The 18,997-nt window shown below is 51.9% G+C and overlaps 7 protein-coding genes across 7 annotated transcripts; 5 read left to right on the top strand and 2 right to left on the bottom strand.

Moving 5' to 3' along the window:
• Positions 1-1,972: 1,972 nt before the first annotated feature.
• N7459_002100 (haloacid dehalogenase, type II) lies at positions 1,973-2,770 on the top strand (the record flags this gene model as incomplete). Its single annotated transcript, XM_056941285.1, has 1 exon — positions 1,973-2,770. The coding sequence occupies one exon, from the start codon at positions 1,973-1,975 to the stop codon at positions 2,768-2,770; it is 798 nt and encodes a 265-aa protein (XP_056803140.1).
• Positions 2,771-3,117: 347 nt separating this feature from the next.
• Positions 3,118-4,235, top strand: N7459_002099 (uncharacterized protein; the record flags this gene model as incomplete). The annotated part of the gene is made up of 3 exons (XM_056941284.1): positions 3,118-3,129; positions 3,191-4,072; positions 4,128-4,235. The coding sequence occupies 3 exons, from the start codon at positions 3,118-3,120 to the stop codon at positions 4,233-4,235; spliced, it is 1,002 nt and encodes a 333-aa protein (XP_056803139.1).
• Positions 4,236-6,466: 2,231 nt separating this feature from the next.
• N7459_002098 (enoyl-CoA hydratase/isomerase family protein) lies at positions 6,467-7,339 on the bottom strand (the record flags this gene model as incomplete). Its single annotated transcript, XM_056941283.1, has 1 exon — positions 6,467-7,339. One exon carries the CDS (start codon positions 7,337-7,339, stop codon positions 6,467-6,469), a length of 873 nt encoding a protein of 290 aa, XP_056803138.1.
• A 994-nt stretch (positions 7,340-8,333) lies between these two features.
• N7459_002097 (GNAT family N-acetyltransferase) lies at positions 8,334-9,629 on the bottom strand (the record flags this gene model as incomplete). The annotated part of the gene is made up of 1 exon (XM_056941282.1): positions 8,334-9,629. One exon carries the CDS (start codon positions 9,627-9,629, stop codon positions 8,334-8,336), a length of 1,296 nt encoding a protein of 431 aa, XP_056803137.1.
• Positions 9,630-10,909: 1,280 nt separating this feature from the next.
• On the top strand, positions 10,910-12,037 carry N7459_002096 (uncharacterized protein; the record flags this gene model as incomplete). Its single annotated transcript, XM_056941281.1, has 2 exons — positions 10,910-10,969; positions 11,036-12,037. The coding sequence occupies 2 exons, from the start codon at positions 10,910-10,912 to the stop codon at positions 12,035-12,037; spliced, it is 1,062 nt and encodes a 353-aa protein (XP_056803136.1).
• An 824-nt stretch (positions 12,038-12,861) lies between these two features.
• Positions 12,862-14,076, top strand: N7459_002095 (uncharacterized protein; the record flags this gene model as incomplete). The annotated part of the gene is made up of 1 exon (XM_056941280.1): positions 12,862-14,076. One exon carries the CDS (start codon positions 12,862-12,864, stop codon positions 14,074-14,076), a length of 1,215 nt encoding a protein of 404 aa, XP_056803135.1.
• Positions 14,077-17,515: 3,439 nt separating this feature from the next.
• On the top strand, positions 17,516-18,305 carry rasB (Ras small monomeric GTPase RasB; the record flags this gene model as incomplete). The annotated part of the gene is made up of 2 exons (XM_056941279.1): positions 17,516-17,593; positions 17,646-18,305. 2 exons carry the CDS (start codon positions 17,516-17,518, stop codon positions 18,303-18,305), a joined length of 738 nt encoding a protein of 245 aa, XP_056803134.1.
• Between the last annotated feature and the right edge of the window lie 692 nt (positions 18,306-18,997).

Below are 18,997 nucleotides of genomic sequence, written 5' to 3'. Positions count from 1 at the left end.
ACGGGACAGGAAACGGAGTCGAGATGATGCTGTGATCGGCCGAGTCCACTCGCAGCTTAGGCTCCAGCATGGGGAAGGTGTTCGTCTGTGACAACACCCGGATCAGGGTTCCACCACGCCCAGCGCGCTCCGGGATGGGTCCAAACAACGCGTCCAGCTTGCACCTGGGCCTTTCGGGTCGGCGGTGCACAAGGGGAGGATCTCCCCCCCCCCCCCTTTTTTTTTTTTTTTCTTTGTGTCGATTGCTGTGCCATCGGTGGATTCGAAAAGAAAGGTAGCCATTTATTATTATCTCCATTGCGGCGGTAATCAAAGACCCTCACAATGGCCAATCATGACAATTCCACGGGCCCTAAACTAGCCGGCGAATCGAATAAATTGGGGTTTCTCCTGGATGAGGAAAAGGAGGAACGACTAGCGTGTTTTGGAATGACCATTCCCCTGTTCTGGCGTTGGCCAGTCCGCCCTAGCGTGAGGTTCCCTCATGATGATCGTCGAAGGCAATTTCCTTCAATCACAGCCCACGGCCAGTGTTTGTGTTTTAGGATACTCGGGCTGCATGTGGTCTGGAGGTTCTGGTAGGCCGAGGTTCGTATTCGACGTGGCGATGCAGCATTTGGCTCGTCTTCTGTCACTCGACGGGCCCAGATAGCGAGTTCTTATATGTACCCCTGCTATGATGCACCAAAAGGGGGGTGAACACCGGAGTCTCCGTTTCCGCGAGATCCATCCGAGGTCCCCACCGAGCAGCTCGCGTCACCCACCAGGTAAGAACCGAGGGCCGTTTGTTTTGTTTTTCAAAGTCTGGTACACGATGTCGATGTTATCTTAGAACCGGCCTTCAGGGCATATTTATGTAATTGAGCTTCGCGATGGGTGATCGCCGGTCGTTGATTTTTGTCGTATAGTCGTGCAGGCTCCCTACCGGACGTTGAGCCACAACTGCCGATCGCACGGCACAGACGTTAAACGCAGCTAAATAAAAAGAACATCATTAGCCAATCAGTGTCGCCTGCAACAAGCATGTACATCATTGACATTAATGCCCCGTTGATGCGGCCGGCGTGAGTAGTGCTTCGGTCCAGACTCACCACGAAGTATGACTCGAGATTCAGTCACCACTGGTCCCAATGGCAATTCGACGAGCACCGGATAGAGAACGCAAAAGCTCCTGAAGGCGGAAGAATCCCCGCGAGCCATTGCGGTGCACGCTGACCCACCTCTTGGAGGGCGTCGACGCAGACACGGGCCGTTGACAGGTCTATTTGGAGCGGGGACTCGTCATTCGATGATGCAGGGTCAAGTCCCCGTCTCTCTTTTTTTAGTTTTGACAGAGGCACGGCGCTAATCCGGCGCCCGGGCCTGGAGGCGCAGAGGGTGGAGATCATGAAAGAGGCAGAGAGATACAGGTAGAGACAGAAGGTTGGGGAGAGGAAGAGAGGGCGGTTGAGGAATGTCAGACTGGAAGCCGGCATCCCTCTCTCCTCGCACCCAGCAATCTCCCTTCTTCTGCTTCCACTTTTATCCCCATATCTACCTTGTACTGTATTTTCCCTTCTGGTCATTTGAGATCTATACACACCCATGTAAGGACCAGAGCGATTCGTGGGGAAAATGCTGTTCCATCATTGACAGGCAGCTCTGAGCCAAGCTAGCAAGAATGGTTCACCAAGGGGTTGGGCTGGTCAATAAGGCCATGTGGTTGAAGATGAGTCAAACCATCGCGCGCAGATCGATCAGCCTGAACTATTCTTGTCGCATCAAATGCTTCCTTAACCTCGGTCCACGGGGTCTCCTCCCCTCTCAACTGAGTCAGCCGTATACCCAAAATCCCGGGTCTCCACGCGACATATCGACTTCGCATGCACCGATCCAGCTGCAGGCCCGGATCTGAACGAGCCTGTCGTACAACCGCTGACATTCTGATCCCAACCACCGTGGAGAATCCTAGACGCCCGCAGATCACCCCACGATGTCGCGAAACTCTCTTCAGATATTGTTCTTCGATACCTTTGGTACGGTCGTCGAATGGCGATCCTGCATCATCAAGGCGCTGAGTGCTGCCGCCCAGCAGGCCCTGGCCGATCCCAACAAGAAACTCCCGGCTGAAGTGCGTAATCGCGCATCTGCGCTGACGATGCACGACTGGGGATGCCTCGCCGAGGAATGGCGGAATTCTTACACAATATTTACAAGCACATTTGATCTATCCCAAGAGTTCGTGTTGGTCGACCAACACCATTATACTGCACTGCAAGATCTGCTCCAGCTACGAGGGTTTGGGGAGCTGTTTGGGGACAGTGAGCTGTGGGAGCTTGCTCTATGCTGGCATCGGCTCGATCCGTGGCCGGACAGTGTGCTCGGGCTCGAATTGTTGAACAGTCGATTCGCCACTTCCACGCTCTCAAACGGCAATGTCTCGCTGCTGCAAGATCTTGTGCAACATGGAGCGTTACCATTCAGTCGAATTGTGAGTGCCGAGAACTTCGGCGCATATAAACCCTCGCCGAGGGTGTATCACGGCGCAGCAAACCTGCTCGGGCGCGAACCATCGCAGTGTGCCCTGGTCGCAGCCCATCTCAAGGACTTGCAGGCGGCTAAAGCTTGCGGGTTCCAGACAATCTATGTGGAGCGTGAATTGGAGGAGGCATGGTCTGCCGAGCAGATTGCGCGGGCAAAAGCCGAAGGGTTTGTTGACATCTGGGTGGGAATAGACTCGGGTGGATTCGTTGAGGTAGCACGACAACTTGGGCTAAACACCAGTCCTTGAGAGGTCAAGCCTTTGGTGTATGATAACATTGTCCAGCAGATATCTCTTTCTTGAGGTTCGGAATCAATCCACGGTCTGCTTTGTAATTTGTCCAGGTTGACAGGTCTGATGACGAAGTGCGAACGCCGGATTTGTCAGCTCCGCGAGGATCGAACCTCGGGGAAGTCAGCCCATGCGAGTGCGCGTGCGAGACGATTCCAGCCTCGTTCTGGAGCCATGTTCTGCTGAATTTTGACTCTGGGCTGACGAGGATATACTGCTCCGCCTTTCTCTTTTTCCTCGAGTAACTACATCCTTCACTATCACTTCTTTTACGGGGCATATCAACTCTACCGGGGCTATCAAAAATGAGCGGCCAAGTAAGGGCTCTGTGGGCTGATTTGTTTCTTCGTTCTTGGGAGCCCTATTTAACTCGTATAGGAAGCAAAAGTCTACAAGTTCGCCGACTCGGATGGGCATTTCCGACGCAAGGACTCGGCCTTTCGGTCCTGGGTTTCGCAGAATCCCTCCGCCGATTTCCCGGCCGAAAGGGACCGCTATGTGCTTTACATCAATTATGGCTGCCCCTGGGCGCACCGGGCCTACATAGTCTGGTCACTGAAGGGACTGTCAGAGGTGATTCAGATGGTAATTCTTGATCCCGAGCTGGGACCAGACGGTTGGTTCTTCTCCGGCAGATGGGGCTCAGCTGAGAAGGATCCTCTCTACGGGTTCAAGTATCTCAAAGAGCTGTATCTGAAGGCAGATCCCCAATACGATGGACGATACACCGTTCCGACCCTGTGGGACAAGAAAAAGGAGACGATCGTCAACAACGAAAGCAGCGAGATCATCCGTATGCTGTACACCGAGTTTGACGATTTTCTGCCCGAGGCCTTCCGCGAGGTGAACCGTCCCGGCGGTGGGCTTTACCCAGAGCGCCTGAGAAGTGAGATAGATGCAATGAACGCCTGGGTGTATCCGCAAATCAACAACGGCGTCTATAAGACGGGATTTGCTACTACGCAGGAGGCGTACGAGGAAAGCATTTACCCTCTTTTCAAAGCCCTTGACCGTATTGAAGCTCACCTTGGCCAGCTGGAACACCAGCCATTTCTCTTTGGTGAGTATATAACGGAGGCAGATATTCGCTTATACACGACTATCGCACGATTTGACGTGGCCTACTATCTGATATTCAAGTGCAACCTCAAAATGATCAGACATGATTATCCACTACTTGACCGTTGGTATCGCAGACTCTATTATGATGAGTCTGAGTTGACTCGAGGGGCCTTTAAGCAGACCACATTTTTTGACATCGTAAGTACCTTGAGGAAAGGCCATACATATCTTCACTGGTGCTTATACTTAACAGTACAAATTTGGTTATTGTGCTGCTGTTTCTAAAAGAAGCGGTAACGCTCAGATGGTGGTTCCTGTTGGACCTGTTCCTCTTATCATGCCTCCTGAGGAGACTGAGTAGCCAGGCCATGTTACCTGACTTGGAGGAAGTTATATGAGAATATCACCACATATTCTGAGATTTTTCTTTTGTCCCATCTGCCAGTCACATCCATTATCGGATTCTTGCCTCTTACTGGGCCTACTTCTCTAGGGTACTGCTTGGCTCTATTCTCCATCTCCGTTTCTCCCCGGGTGTTCCTTTTATTGTACCTCAGTAAAAATTCTGCCTTAAACGAGCTCTTCTCTACACCGGGGCGATGGTATGACCTCTGTAACTAGCTAGTCACACGTTGCCAATGGTCATATTTTCCCACGGCCAACCGGCAGGGCTTCTAGGGTTGATAATATTTGCCAAGCGTTGTGTTGCGCACTAATATCTAACAATGAGAGGGCCCGCTTATCCCTGATCGAGCGTGTGTTATATTGACTTGGAAAAGATCAGCAAGTTCCCTCTTGATATTGGTTTTGCTTGAGTTATCAATCATTACTTTTCCAACGCATTCCTGTGCAGACTTGAACGCTCTCATTCTCCCGGAAATCTCATAGAGACTGATAGCAGTACCAATTCAATCACGCACCCTGGACCAGTCCTGGATGTGGAGAATAATCAGATCTAGCACCAACCATGGAACTAACGGATATCCCGCAGGGTAATTCATCCAGTGGGCCCTGATGGAGATCCATAACTATATACGGGTCAAGACGTTGGGTCCACTATATGATCAAATGCCGCGGAGCTCGAATCTCCGATTAGTAAGTGACCAGTGAATCCACTCTCTATGGCCTCGAACCCTGACTGTACTAGTATACTGGGGGCAAAGGAATATGAGGCATGCCCAGGGTTCCATCTCAAGATCTGATAGTTACTTGGATATCGGACATGTTGTGTTCAAGTCAGCAACCCTTTTTATATTTCGAAAGTGACGGCCTGGGAAATGCCCAGGTGTCTCGCTCCTGATATTCAGATCTCGCTCTCTTTAGACTTGCCGAATAAATACCGATCGAGTGTCCACATGGAGCATTCAGGTGATCATTGGACGGTGAAACAAGGGCAGAATGATCATCGCTAGCCCCCGTTTTCTCTTAGACCAAAGTATGTATAGCACAGTTCGGGCGTGTAAATCGGATGTATGGTAATACCAAGTCAAGCCATGCTGTATATTACACTTACACACAGATCTTGTCCTGTACGAGCTGATACAAGCTCCATGAATGCATGGCCATCGTCGATCGGCCAGCGCACATCCCGAATGAACACCACAGTTTTCACAAGGCGTAGCAACTTCTTGGCAAGAGCTTGCTCCCAAGACCAGCTTACATGTGAGGCTTACGTAGCCAAATGCTGGATATTAGGTAAGTATAGTGGTTCTCTTAGACATCAAGAAGTTCGGTGTGATGTATGAAACCATCCGCTTTCCTGGAACCTTGGAATCTTTTTCGAAGTACCAGAGAACTGCTGATTGGCTACGTTGATTGGGAGAAGTCTCGTCAAACTCAATGGATCTGGAACAATGACAAGGGGTATGGCTGACGAAGTCAGGGTTATGACAGAAAGAGAGAAAGAGGAAAAGAGATATATAACCTAGAAGTGATTTAAAAGTATAACTAACCAACAGCCTCTATATTTCCAAGTAGCATTTCCGTCCCTGTTCACATATACTCCCTGAGATATCCACACTTGCAATGCGGCGGCAATCGCGGTCAACTGGAATTTAGTGCAGAAGCTCGCCATAGCCATGGTTCAGTTGCCAATACCACACTCTACTCAGCCACAACTGGTAGTCCTATTCTTATATAGCGTTTGATCCACTTTCCTATAATTACGTTCAAATAGGAAGCTCACTGATGCCAAGAAAATCAAGCATAACATGTAAAGAATCCCCTAGAGTCTTCTTTGTGTATTTAACACAGCCATCAATTAACCACAACATTTGGAATTGTGAGGAACACCATGAAGAGACTAGACGCTCAGTCATGGAAAAGTATAATGAAGCATTAGAGTTCACCATATGAATACTTAGGGTAATAAATGATAAAATGAAATAGGAAGGGAAAGCCTACATTTCTGGTAATGAGATTGTTGACTCTATCAAATACGAGATTGTCGCCGGCTCTGCCTTGTCTTTGTCCATGCTGAGATGGGTATTGTATATCCTCATGTTGAAATTGAAATCTATGCGACAACAGAAACGGAAGACCCAAGAGCAAAAGGTAGAAATAGGCTAGATGAGGGATTACTTTGGAATTAGTTTATAGCTTGCTGCTCACCCACCGAGGCTCCCTTCTTTCGGCAAATGCCCTCACTCCTTCATGGAGATTTTCACCCTCGCTCAACATCGACTCCCAATTCTCACTCAATAAACGGGTCGCGTTTTCTGCGCTTCCCTCCTCCCATCCACTCATGATCCCCGCTCGACTAATAATGACGCTGTCGGGGCTATTGCTGATGATACTCCTCGCATACTCCAGCGCTGTCATCACAGCTGGCCTTTCCAGCACAGGGCAATCAGGCACGCCGTCCTCCACTACTGCATTGGCCAGTCCCCATTCCTTGGCCTTGGCAGCGCTGATACTTGTACCAGTGAGTGCCAGCTCCGTTGCCCTTGGTCGCCCAATCGTTCGTGCCAGTCTCGGCAGAGAGCCTGCCATGGCGACAACACCGCGCTTCGCTTCAGGAAGAGCGAATCGAGCGCTCTTGGCAGCAACCACCAGATCCATATTGACGACGATCTCCATCCCACCGCCATACGCTAGTCCGTTGACTGCAGCAATGACAGGTTTCTTGCCATGACGCCTCGAGAGTGCGCCAAACCCGGACCGCGGCATTGGGGGTTGACTGGGGTGCTTCCCATTTGCTCGGAGTGCATTTGTCTCGTTCCATTCCTTCAAGTCCATACCGGCACAAAAGGCTCGACCGGCGCCTGTGATAATGGCGCAGCGGAGCGACGGCTCATTGTCATACCACGTAAAAAGCGACTCGAGATCATATTGCGCAGAGCTGGGCATGGCGTTGAGGGCTCGAGGGCGGTTAAACACCAATAGCATGACATGGACAGCTGGAAATGATACTGCCCCAAAGCTTTGGGTCGGCGGCTGCCGCTTGAATGATGCCTGGAAATCCATCCCAGCTGGATGCGGGAATTACTAGATCACTCAAGCAACCAAAATCTCTGTCGTTGTTCTCTGATCTGGTAGTCATGCAGATTCCGTACACCAGACGGAAGAAGGAAGTAGCTTTGTGTTCTCCGAACGGACGGGATAGCGCGAGGGTTATATCTTCGTGGATCTATTGACACGCTGAGCTGTAACTCTGTATATGATACCGTCTTGAGAGCCCTAGAGTAATTTACAGCTTCCTGAGATCCGACCTTGGGACCCGGGCGACTGTGGATTACTACGGATTTGCCTGATAAAATTACCTTTAAAACCATAACATTGTGCCCTTTCCGGTCATGTTGACTCTGTTGTCTTAATTACTATGATGATGCACGTGGCTTCCATTTCCCAGTTCGGACAGTGCTATATGGAAAATGCTTCGGACAATTCGGTTGAACAGGGCAGTTTATATTGACTCCTAAGTACCACTCTCTGGTCATGATTATTTTTGACGCCAAGATATTTCATTTGACTTCAGCGCGACGAGCGCAGGGTGGGTTTGATTGCGTAGCTGGGTGGAGCGCGGCAATCAGGCTGATACGATGGTGCCGCTCCCCAAAACTTGTCATAATATATTAGTTACGTGTAATACTGTGCCATGGCCAGCAAGCGGGGATAGTCCTGATTGACTCCATGGGCTCAGCTAGCCCGGTTCAAATTTTGGGATGGGTTGTGCCGAGCGTCAACACCCGTATTATTCATTCTTATCAGATTCCAACCTTGGCTATTCCCACCCCAAGGAACAGCTTGCAGTTGTCAGTCCAGTATTGACCCTTTGACTACAACTAGAAGAGGTGTTATGACAGACTCAAAACTTCGAACACGTTCATTCAAATGGTGTCATTTCTAGTCCATAGTTGCAAATTTTCACCCTCTCGCTCTTGAGTTTATAAAGTGCAGAGACAAGGATACCACGGTTCTAATCAGTTTCATGAGCATCAAGAACGGATGGTTTTTCATTTCACAACCGCGGCATGAAGCCTAGCCCCGTGCCTGCGATATGCGTTTCCCCCTGGTTAAATGGACAAAGCTGGAAGAAGCGTTCACGAGTACACTTAACCAGACTGGCCCTCTTATGCGGCAGGTCAATTGTTTGATCCTGGTGGAGGCCAAAGGTATAATCGTAGCTAAGCACTTTGTCGTTGGTGGACATGGGCTCCCCGATGACATTCTCCGTACGATGATCGTCGAGGAACACGTAATGAATCATGCTCGGCCACCAGGCCATCACACGATGCGGGCCTCGGAAAGCATCATTGCCCACGAGAGTGTGGCGGCCACGGTCAAAGTCCTCCGAGGCATAGTGCGCGCCAATGGTGTCCTCCTTCGCCCAGAAGATTTCATAGTAGGAGAATGGGGTGTCGTTGAAGCGGCCCAGTACAGTCAAAGTATGCGGGTCTTCGTGTTGTTGGCGCAGGTAGTCGCGATGCTCCTCCAGGGTACCAGTTTCCTTCCAGCCCTTGGCGACGCGAGGGTCATTCTGCCAGCTGTGGAAAAGATTCAGGTGCTCTGGGCTCTGGTAATCCAAAGCAACAAGAGAGAAGTGCTCATCCAGGAAGGGGATGTACCGACTGTACACAATACTACCTGGGGTAGGCTTGGGAGTTCGTCGAGGATGACGGCGGTGCATGGCATCCGTCGAGGTCATAGTGTAGTCGAGATGGGGAACCGCGGCCCCAGAGTTCCAGGTAGGAAGCCAGATAGGCTGAATGCCGAAGGGAGAAGCACAGCCCTGCCAAAAAGCGCTGCGCATGACAAGAAGCTCATTGGAGGTGGGAGCGAAATCAACTGAGCGGCTGGAGGGTAGCGGGTGATCTATGGCAACCATGGATAGCCGGAGCGAATGTGCCAGAGCTTCAGCATCGTGGCCCTGAAGCTGAAGCAGGAAGGTCTCGGTTTCCTCTTTCACGGTAAAGATGGCATACAAAAACAGCCAGATTTGACCGACTGTGGGTGCATAGATACCTTCCCACGTGCAGAGGCAGCGAGGACTGTAATGAGCGCGAGCCCAGGCTGTGTTGTCGGAGCTCGAGACCATTTGTTCTTGCCTGGCAGGTTGTAGTTCACTGAAGTAGAGCTGTTCATTGTCCAGGACATGAGGGAAAGCCTGTGCTTCCCCCTCGCTATCTTTTTGCAACTGAAACAATCGATTGCTATGATGAATCTTGGTAGAGGGGACCAGGTGGTAGGTTGTCAGGTATGGGTGTGGCAATCGAATCTTGCCAGGCACTGGATGCTGGCAAGTATTGAGAGGCATGGTTGAATGGTGCAGGGCAGAGTGAGCTCTGAGGTAACACGTCGGAGCAAGTTATATCCTGCAGGACCTTAGAAGTAGAAAATTGCAGCTGCACCTCACTCCTTAAACCAGCCTCTTGTTCCAGAAAGCTTCGTGGGGCTGCTTGCATACTCCAGATGGGTCTGGTAAGTTGCGATGGCAGTGGATATGTTCTACGTATTTTACCGTTACGCGGAAATTCTAGACACAGAAGGCCATTGAGATGTTGATCCTTGAACTACGAGTGCTCCAGTCTAGTGTTGATCATATCAGATCAAAATCATTCACTGCAGGTGGTTAACCCGAGATTTCTCCGTACCTGCATAGTTTGCTAACTAAAGCATAGCGAAACACAAGATGTCTAAAAAATATTCATATTCCTCAATTATATGTGCACTGCTTCTTCTTTTAACTTGCTTCCGATGACTGCTACAGTTATTCTGTTCACGCTCCCAACTGGGGAGCAATAGTGGCTGAGGTCAAGTTTCCGCTAAATGAAGAAGCGCGTGGGGACGGCTGATAAATTACAGTAAGATGCAGTACCCACTCAGGTATGATACGTAACAGATGTACGAGAGAGTCCTGTATTGCACTGGTTTGCTGCGACGAGGTACGTACGGGGTATGACTTCCCTTACGTTCGATGAATACCCAGCTGTAAATGTCGACTTGCATCTATACTCACTGTACAGTTGGAGATCGATATTTGCCTTCGGCTACTCCTTGTTTTTGGTCACTGGGCAGGGTTTCTAGGCAACGTGATGACAGATGCGTATGCACAATGATCCATGGATGGGTTCTGGCTCTGGCCCTAGACCTCTGTGAAGCTGAGACATCCCAGGTCGTGTTCGACAAAAGCAACTAGAGAAATGAAGAGTTCCTGCATCAAACTGGCGGATAGATGTAACATTGCTGGTTCTTTCTTTCTTCGGTGTCGATTCTTACCTCTCTTCGTCATTCATGGCGCTCAAGAGACCGAGCTCACCTGGTATGATCCGTATCCCACATGCTCAATATGATGCCTTCCCAAGCCTCGACGGCCAGATGCGCAGTCAAAATGCAAACAAGTTGCAGCGTCGCCCTCTTCTCTCCACTTTTGTTCAATATCACGTTGAGTCCAGGATTAACCCGTACCCTAATGACATAAGCGCCACCAAGGCCCTAATTCCCCATCCAGCACCCCGTTATCGGCACCACGGGCTTATCTGATTTCTTATCTGATCTGACGCACTCCGCAACAGCTTCCCTCTGCAACTGCCTAAAATGCAACTCAAAATACTCACCTCCCTGGCCCGTGGCCAGCCAGGAATCCTCCACCATGTTGTGTGTACTCGCTTCTCCGACAATTGATCCTCACAGCTACCTAACCTTGACCCTATTCCGTCGCAGACTCCGAGTCTCATCTCCTTCGAATACACTCGCGGGTCCGCCCGGAAGCAGCCACACACACTCCTCTTCATCGGCGGACTGGGCGATGGCCTCGGCACAACCGAATATGTCAGCGATATTGTACGAGCACTGGAGGGCACAGAATGGACAATCTTCCAACTGACTCTCTCCTGCTCATACGGAGGCTGGGGCATGGGAAGGCTGGGGCAGGACATCGACGAGATCGCACAATGCGTGAGCTATATCCGGGAATATAAGGAGCCGCACTATGGAGCTGGCAAAGTGGTGATAATGGGTCATTCGACGGGCAGCCAGGACGTGATGCACTACATCAATTGCCCGAACCCGCGGCCGGCACATCCCATTTTTGACAAAGATCAGGCACCCATAATCCGCCCACCGGTCGACGGCGTGATCATGCAGGCGCCTGTTTCTGATCGAGAGGGGATCTTGTGGGTGATCAAGTGCGGCACGGAGCGGGACAGCCCTGCAGCCATGCGCGCACTCTACGATAAGGCAGTCGAGGATGCGCGCCGCAATACGTACGAAGATAATGACTCGGTCGACACGGTGGTGCCCTTGTCTGTGACTGGACGTATTGGGTATCCCACTTCAGCGCCAGTCAGCAGCCGACGTTTCCTGAGTCTGGTCAGCCCTGACAGTCCCGAGAAGCCAGAGGAGGATGATCTGTTCAGCTCCGATCTGAGCGATGCACGCTTGGCCGAAACTTTCGGGATGGTGGGAGCTCGAGGGCTACTGAAACAGAAGCTGCTGGTGCTGTATTCAGGCCGAGATCAGTCCGTGCCGCCGTGGGTAGATAAAGAGGCACTGCTCAAGCGGTGGCAGACAGTGATCGACGTAGGCGGAAGGAAATTCTGGAGCCCGCGGAGTATGGTCATTCCCAACGCTTCGCACGCACTCAGCGACCCGGACCAAGCTGAGCCTCGTCGAATCCTAGTGCAAAGGGTGACTGAGTACCTGGATGATTTACTCGAGCAATGATTCGAGGGGTCTCGATCTACCAACTCTTTGATTTCTGGGGTACAAGAGTGCAAAAGGCGTATGCTCCAAGCGGTTGGTTACGTTTCAATCTGCCGGTACTACTTGCTACCTAGGTAGACAGGCGATTTGTGCAAAGCCTTACAAGATCAGCGTCGCTCCTACCCTAACGAATAGATGACTGATCCGCCGCGGTGATATTTTCCATCAGAGAGCAACTGGTCGCTCATTAACTAAATAGGTCTACCTAGACAGTCCCTCTTGATCCGACACTGTTAGAAACCAGTGATTACGGTGATACATGTCTTGAAATATATTGGTACGGTTTTGTAGTATCGTATGTATAACCTGTATCAAGCCCTCCGGTGTGCTGTAAATATCCGGCAAAGTCGAGATGTAACGGAATAGTAGATTAGGCTTAAGCAAGTGGAGTGGAGCCACAAATACCAGTACTGGTGATATTCACGGACAGCAGCGTAAAGATCAGCACGATCTTCACGTTTATATCCACAGCCCTAGTCGACACGGCTATCTGAGTTGCTGTTTACGGACCCTCTCCACTGCCCAGTACTCAGGACTGCATGACCCTTGTGTTTCATCAAAATTACATGCAATAGGAGGCAAGTGTACCTATACGTCAGCTTTGAGATCAACAGAACAATCTCCCAATAGCTACCAGGAGCAGGTACTGCGATGATCACTCCGATATCGATCTTGGGGTCTTGCTTTGATCTGGTGGTCTCGGCAAAAGCACATCATCGAAGACATATAAGGGCCAGGGTGAGCTCCCAATCTTCCAATATTTCGCCTCTTCGAGTTGAGAAAGCATGAACATGATCACCCCGTCATGGCCCACGGATACGAAAATCCGTCTTCCCTATCCATATCTGACCACACTTCATCTCGTTCCTGGTATTGACGACAATGGCAGAGAAGTTTTCCATCTGCGAAAAGGAGCTCAACCCACCGGCGCATCAACTCTTCCTAGAGAAGTCTACTATGATCGTCTATCCTTCACTCGCCCGCAGCTCTCAACCGCAACCGCCGCCTCTTCAACTCAACGAGGCTTTCGGCCGAGCCCCATGAGTGTCTGCACCTGGAACAGCATGGGTGTCGTTACCATCAACCACATCTGGCTGATTATTTACGCGATTTTTACTGTGGAGCCCAACTTGGAGATCATTCGCCTACAACTGAAAGGACACGGCAGCGATGCTATCGCTGAAGAACTGCAGCGGTCCATGCTCGGTCTCCGAACAAAAGACGAATTGATGGTCTTTCGCAGCGCCTTCTGGCAAGGTTGTGCTTCACCACTAGGCTCTCGTCCCATTTGGACACCGTCGTCGAGCACTGCAGTGCCACACCTGCACCATGTCACCACATCTACCGCCACTACGTTTTGTACCCATCCACTCCGGCCTCCAAAGCCAACACCTGGATCGGTCGCGTACAGTCGATACATTCCACAGCTAGATAAGACGTTTTTTCTAGTCACGATCGATCACCGGAACCCATTACATGCGGAACTCCTTCATCAATGGCAGACAAATTCCGCCATGAACGGTCAAATGGGCGCCACGGGGGACTCCCATGAGCACCCTGAGCACCTGCGCAAAGATCCGACCACGCATAAGCTCGGGCTACTGGGAGAATTTGACGCCACGCCATTTGGGTATTTCGAGGTTTCTTGGGCAAAAGAGGATGTTTTGGGGGCACCTTGCAGCGCTGGTGATTTCGATCGTGGATTCCAGGTGCTGATAGGGGACTCCTTCTTCACCAAGGGATCCTGGATGCAAGCATGGTGGCTCAGTCTGCTCCACTATATGTTCCTCGACGAGCACCGGACTGAGAGTGTGTTCGGGGAATTACCTGGAGATGAGCCGTTGGGAGATGCTTCGCCCGAGTTATTTGAGGATTTGGTGGTAAATCTACCACATCGTAGGATAAATCTGGTGAAATGCTTGCGGGAGCAGTTCTTCCAGTTTTGTTCGTTTGATCGGCACTCGACGACCGTTGCCTTGAAGTCCCAGGCTCGTTTATAGCCCAATAAAACGGCGGAATCCTGCGCTTTCTAGCGCATCTCACTTTGACAAGCATTTCTAGTTAAGATCGTGCCTTCCAACAATTTACCTGTCACCACGATATAAATCTTGGATCCGAAGCAGGTGCCTCCCTGCTTGTGATCATTCCGCCAACGGCCGCATGGGATGAGTTCACGGTTTGCCTCCCAACTTCACAAAGGCTCGAGACGACAACAGAGAGTCAGATAATTACGAACCAAATCTCGTTCTCCGCAGCTGTCTCGATGTGGCAGAATGGAGGCATTCTCGGAGGGACGTAGCTATCATTGTTGCGTGTCCGACACTAGGATTTGATTGGGGACTAGACCGACCCTCGGAAGGCAAAATTCAAGCATTTTCAGCTCCACAATAGAAGCCCCCAAAAAAAAGACTCCGTTTGACTCTCTTCTTCCCAGGGCGACCATCCTGCAAGTCATTCGGGTCATAAGCAATCGAGGCAGGTGGTAGCAGGCCACGCCCAGTGCCCCAGTTTCGCGCCGTATCAGGTACCTTCCCCTGAGCAAGAGCTTCAGGAGACGCCCCATTGCCCGATTTCGTGATAGTCTTCCCAGGAGCCAATGCCCCGGAATCGTCCCTGCCGATCGCTCGGGTCGCGTAGGCAATGTTTAAAAGGCGCAGGATGACAGTCGCGTACCTACATTCTGCCCGTTCCGTCCAGCCAGTTCACCCGGTCCACCAAGGCGAACGACTGCAGACATTGAATGGGAGACTACGTGAAGCAAAGACCAGGGGTTGCGGCCAGCAATGCATCACCCGGCCAGGACGAGACCACAGCGGAGCGTTGGAGCCATATGGCGTCCCCATCCCCCATCTATAACGGCTACGCCGGACGGGAGGATCCGCCGGCTTTCTCTCCCCTGGTCGGTATTCCAACAACGGGATGCGGCCATTGGTGATTATTGACGACGCAGAATGGGATTGTCTTCCCTTGGCCCCTTCATCCTTCGCGTCGGGCCTTTCCGCTGCGCGGGAACCAGTCACCAGGCGTCGTGGGTTCCGAGAGGAATCGCCACAATGACAGAGATCTATAGTACAGCTATAAATGGGATCCAAGAGAAAGGGGGGGACCACTACGTCGCGCATATCTTTGCTTGTACCGGTGTAGCTCGTTCATCCCAGCGCTCTGGATGGACTACGCAAGTCAGACGGCCCGGTGCCTTCGGAAGAGAGTGAAATCAAATAACCATCAGGCTGAGGCTTCAGGTCGAAAAAGGGGACAATCGTCATCGACGGGGGCGGTTGCCGGCCCAAAGGCGCGCTTTTTATGCCTTTTCGTCAGTCGTTTCCTCCTAGACTTGGTGCTAAGATTACAGTCAGCCACCGGGCTCCATACTTCCCCATCACCAAAGGACTGGGATGCCGCGACGGGAGCGTCTCGGACACTCGCCGGGACCAACCTCGGCCCCATCGATTATTTGCAAGCCCATCGCCCGTCGCCCATTGCCAACCCGCACAACCCACCGGGAAAATTAACCACAATCTGACCCTTCGATTAGTCGGCCAGGTGTATATATCGGGATCCACCAACTCTCCTCGCCGGCAGGCCTGGAGGACGATCTGTCGGCGGGACTTTACGCGCCGTTCCGCGGGTGGATGCACGCTGTCCAAGAATCGGATCCTGTCCAGCGCGCTGGGACGCGTCCTCCAGGGATCTGGTTTCTTCGGCGACCAGGAGCTGCACATGCGGGTGTCAAAAGGGTCGGGGTGAGAAGGAGAAGGGGAAGGAGAAAGGTGGAGAGCTCGATTGGTGAGATTTCATCGGAGTCCTCAATCGTGGCCGTGCTATAAGCAAACCACCGAGCCTCTCGGCGTGGAAAATAAGTGCCGACCCTAGGTTTTCCCCATTGGTGCGTTTCATCAAAACTTTGACGAAAGCGTTGGGTCTCTGAGGCGTGCACACCGGATCATGCTCACACGAGCTGTCATCGCAGGCATCGTGAGTTGTCAACAAGCCAAACGGGCCGACTCCACCACCGCAAAGGAGTGTTCGGTAAGTGTATACGGCCTATAGTCCTGAGGAGCTGACCCCGTCTGCTAGAGCCAACTGCCTATATTCGCTTAGCACCTCGAGACTCCACCAAAGCAGCTGCCCAGTTCCGAGGGGCCGTTCGCTCGTTAGCTCTGGAATATCATCTTCTTACCCACTATTCAGTGCCCGGTCCGAGGCTTTCGTCCCCTTTTTCGTCTGTTTTCTATGGCTTCATTTCTGGAATGTTTCATATTTTTTTTTTTTTCACTCGGTATGTCAAGACAATGCTTATAGGTCGTCCCATCATCCGCCGGGGCGTGGAGGTGCCCGGGGGAACTCTTTGCTTTTTCTATGGATTTGGATTTCGGAAATCTGGGACGGATCCGCGTTGAACGCGGATGCGATAGACCGCATTGGCGTTTACGATAGACCAAAGTACGACCGAGGAACTGCAAATCTATACGTACACTTCAGGTACGTGTGGACCCGAAAGGGCAGTCTTGTCATGTCCGTTGGCCGAGAAGAACAATCGAGCCCTCTTTGGAGGGAACCTTGGAAGGAATAATACGATGATATAATCTCTACCAAGGGAGATTGTCACTGGCAACTGGCACCTTTTTTAGTGGGAAGGATTCTTCCCGCAACGTGTCTCTGGAGTCAGGAGTCCGTCGGTGCTCATCTTGGTTATCTCCAAAGAGAAATAGATGATCTCATGGCACGATCACTGGGCGGATTGCCTCGACGCGACAGAATGTGTTTGGTGTGGTTGATTCTTTGGTTGATTGTCATCATCGCCCGTTCTGAAATAGTGTAGAGTCCAGAATGAGGCTATTCCGTGCCTCTAGGGATGAGGGATTGCGATTGCCAGTAGTGGTCGGGGGGAGCTTTTCTCCCGTCCCACCCGAGACCGTCTCGGAGCTTGCACGACCTGTTGCCTTCTCCAGGAGACCCCTTCTATTGGCCTTCGGCCTCCTTTTCCCACAGGTGCTACTCGGTGCTAAAGGCCTTAGTACGAAAAGGCTCTCGCTGTGAAGGTATTTATCGCGATGGCCCTGGCCCCTCTTGCTCAATACTAAGTCTCGCCCAGTCGCCCTTTGCCCTTCAACTCCACTTGGACTGAGTTCCAGCCACAGCCCGGACCAGACTTCGCCCTCGCGCACACCGACGACCCCCTCTTCTCCTTCCCATTCACACAAAAAACCTCCATCTGCGTCATTTGGGAAACAATTGGTTTTTTGGGGGCTCATCTTCCCTTTCCTTATCCTATCCCCATCTCTATCCCTATCCCTATTCTATCCTTCCCCTCCCCCCTTCTCCCCGCCCTGCACGCCCCTCCTTTTCCCACCTTCCAAATCTCAATCTTTACGCGAGCTGCTTCGAGTCGCATTTCCTCTCCAACTACCTCCGGAAGTTGAAATTCGCTTGCCCGCCATGTCGGGGAAAATGACATTGTATAAGCTGGTGGTGCTGGGCGACGGAGGCGTCGGCAAGACCGCCCTGACCATCCAGGTTGGTCCCATCCGCCCGATCGCTGCGCAAAGCCCGCTAACTCTCGCCCTAGCTATGCCTCAACCATTTCGTCGAAACCTACGATCCAACCATCGAAGACTCGTATCGCAAACAAGTCGTCATTGACCAACAGTCGTGCATGCTCGAGGTGCTGGACACGGCGGGCCAGGAGGAATACACCGCACTGCGGGACCAGTGGATTCGGGACGGCGAGGGGTTTGTGCTGGTGTACAGCATCACGTCGCGCGCCTCCTTCTCTCGCATCACCAAATTCTACAACCAAATCAAGATGGTCAAGGAGTCCGCCAGCTCGGGTTCTCCCTCCGGCCCCAGCTACCTGGGTTCCTCCATGCACGCGTCGGGCGGCCCGCCGCTGCCCGTGCCCGTCATGCTCGTCGGTAACAAGAGCGACAAGGCTGTGGAGCGAGCCGTGTCGGCCCAGGAGGGCCAGGCTCTGGCCAAGGAACTCGGCTGCGAGTTCGTCGAGGCCTCCGCCAAAAACTGCATCAACGTTGAGAAGGCCTTTTACGACGTCGTTCGCATGCTGCGCCAGCAACGACAACAGCATCAGAGTGGTCGCGGCCAGGACCGCCGCCAGCCCGGCTTCGGGTCCAGTCACCGTGATCGTGACGCCGGCCCCGAATATCCCAAGTCGTTCCGGCCGGATCGATCGCGTCATCGCAGCCGGCTCGGACAGTGTGTCCTTCTGTGAGATCGGCCAGCTCCCTTCCGTTCGGGCGGGAAGACTCTTGCGTCGTGTCTGATGGCGATCTTGGCTATCGGGCCATCTTGATCGTGGTCTTTCCCATCTCTCATACTTTTTTTTTCCTACTATCGGGTCCCGGGTGCATTGGAGGGTGGTTTGTCTTTTGGTTACGACCTCGTTTGGCGTCGGTGGCCTTTCTCCTTCTCTCTTTCTCCCTCCCTCCCTCTCGTTCTCTCTCAACCATGCTTTCTTTTTCAACTTCTCCGCTTGCCATCACCGAGCCCAAGAGGCAGATGCGTCATGCTTGATTCGACTACTGTGGGTCTCTGCTCTCTGCATGCAGGCCCTTCGGCTTTATCTTTGGGCTGTGCATTCTGCAAGCATTGGGGCTGCAGGATGTGACGCGGCAAGTCCAGTGGGCTGCACCTTCTCTTCACCGGCTGCCTCGCTGGGAAGCACGTCCCCATTTGATAAGTTAAGGACGACCTGGCCGGCATTGGATTGCTTCGAAGCACCCGACGCCAGAAACTGAAAAGGAAAAAGAAAAGAAAAAAAAATTCTTTGACCAGGCGACGAAACCAGAAGATCGCAGTCGCGCATTAGCAGGCATTTCGATATGATACCCTACGACTGAGCTTGTTTTTACTTTTTCCCCTTCTTCCTCTTTTCCCTTCTATCTTCCTCTCCATCTCTTTTTC

Source organism: Penicillium hispanicum (genome assembly GCF_028827665.1).
Source record: "Penicillium hispanicum strain IBT 35686 chromosome Unknown utg000002l_segment0_segment0, whole genome shotgun sequence".
NCBI lineage: Eukaryota > Fungi > Ascomycota > Eurotiomycetes > Eurotiales > Aspergillaceae > Penicillium > Penicillium hispanicum.
The sequence above is the reverse complement of the archived record's forward strand: the minus strand, read 5'-3'. Positions and strand labels throughout refer to the sequence as shown.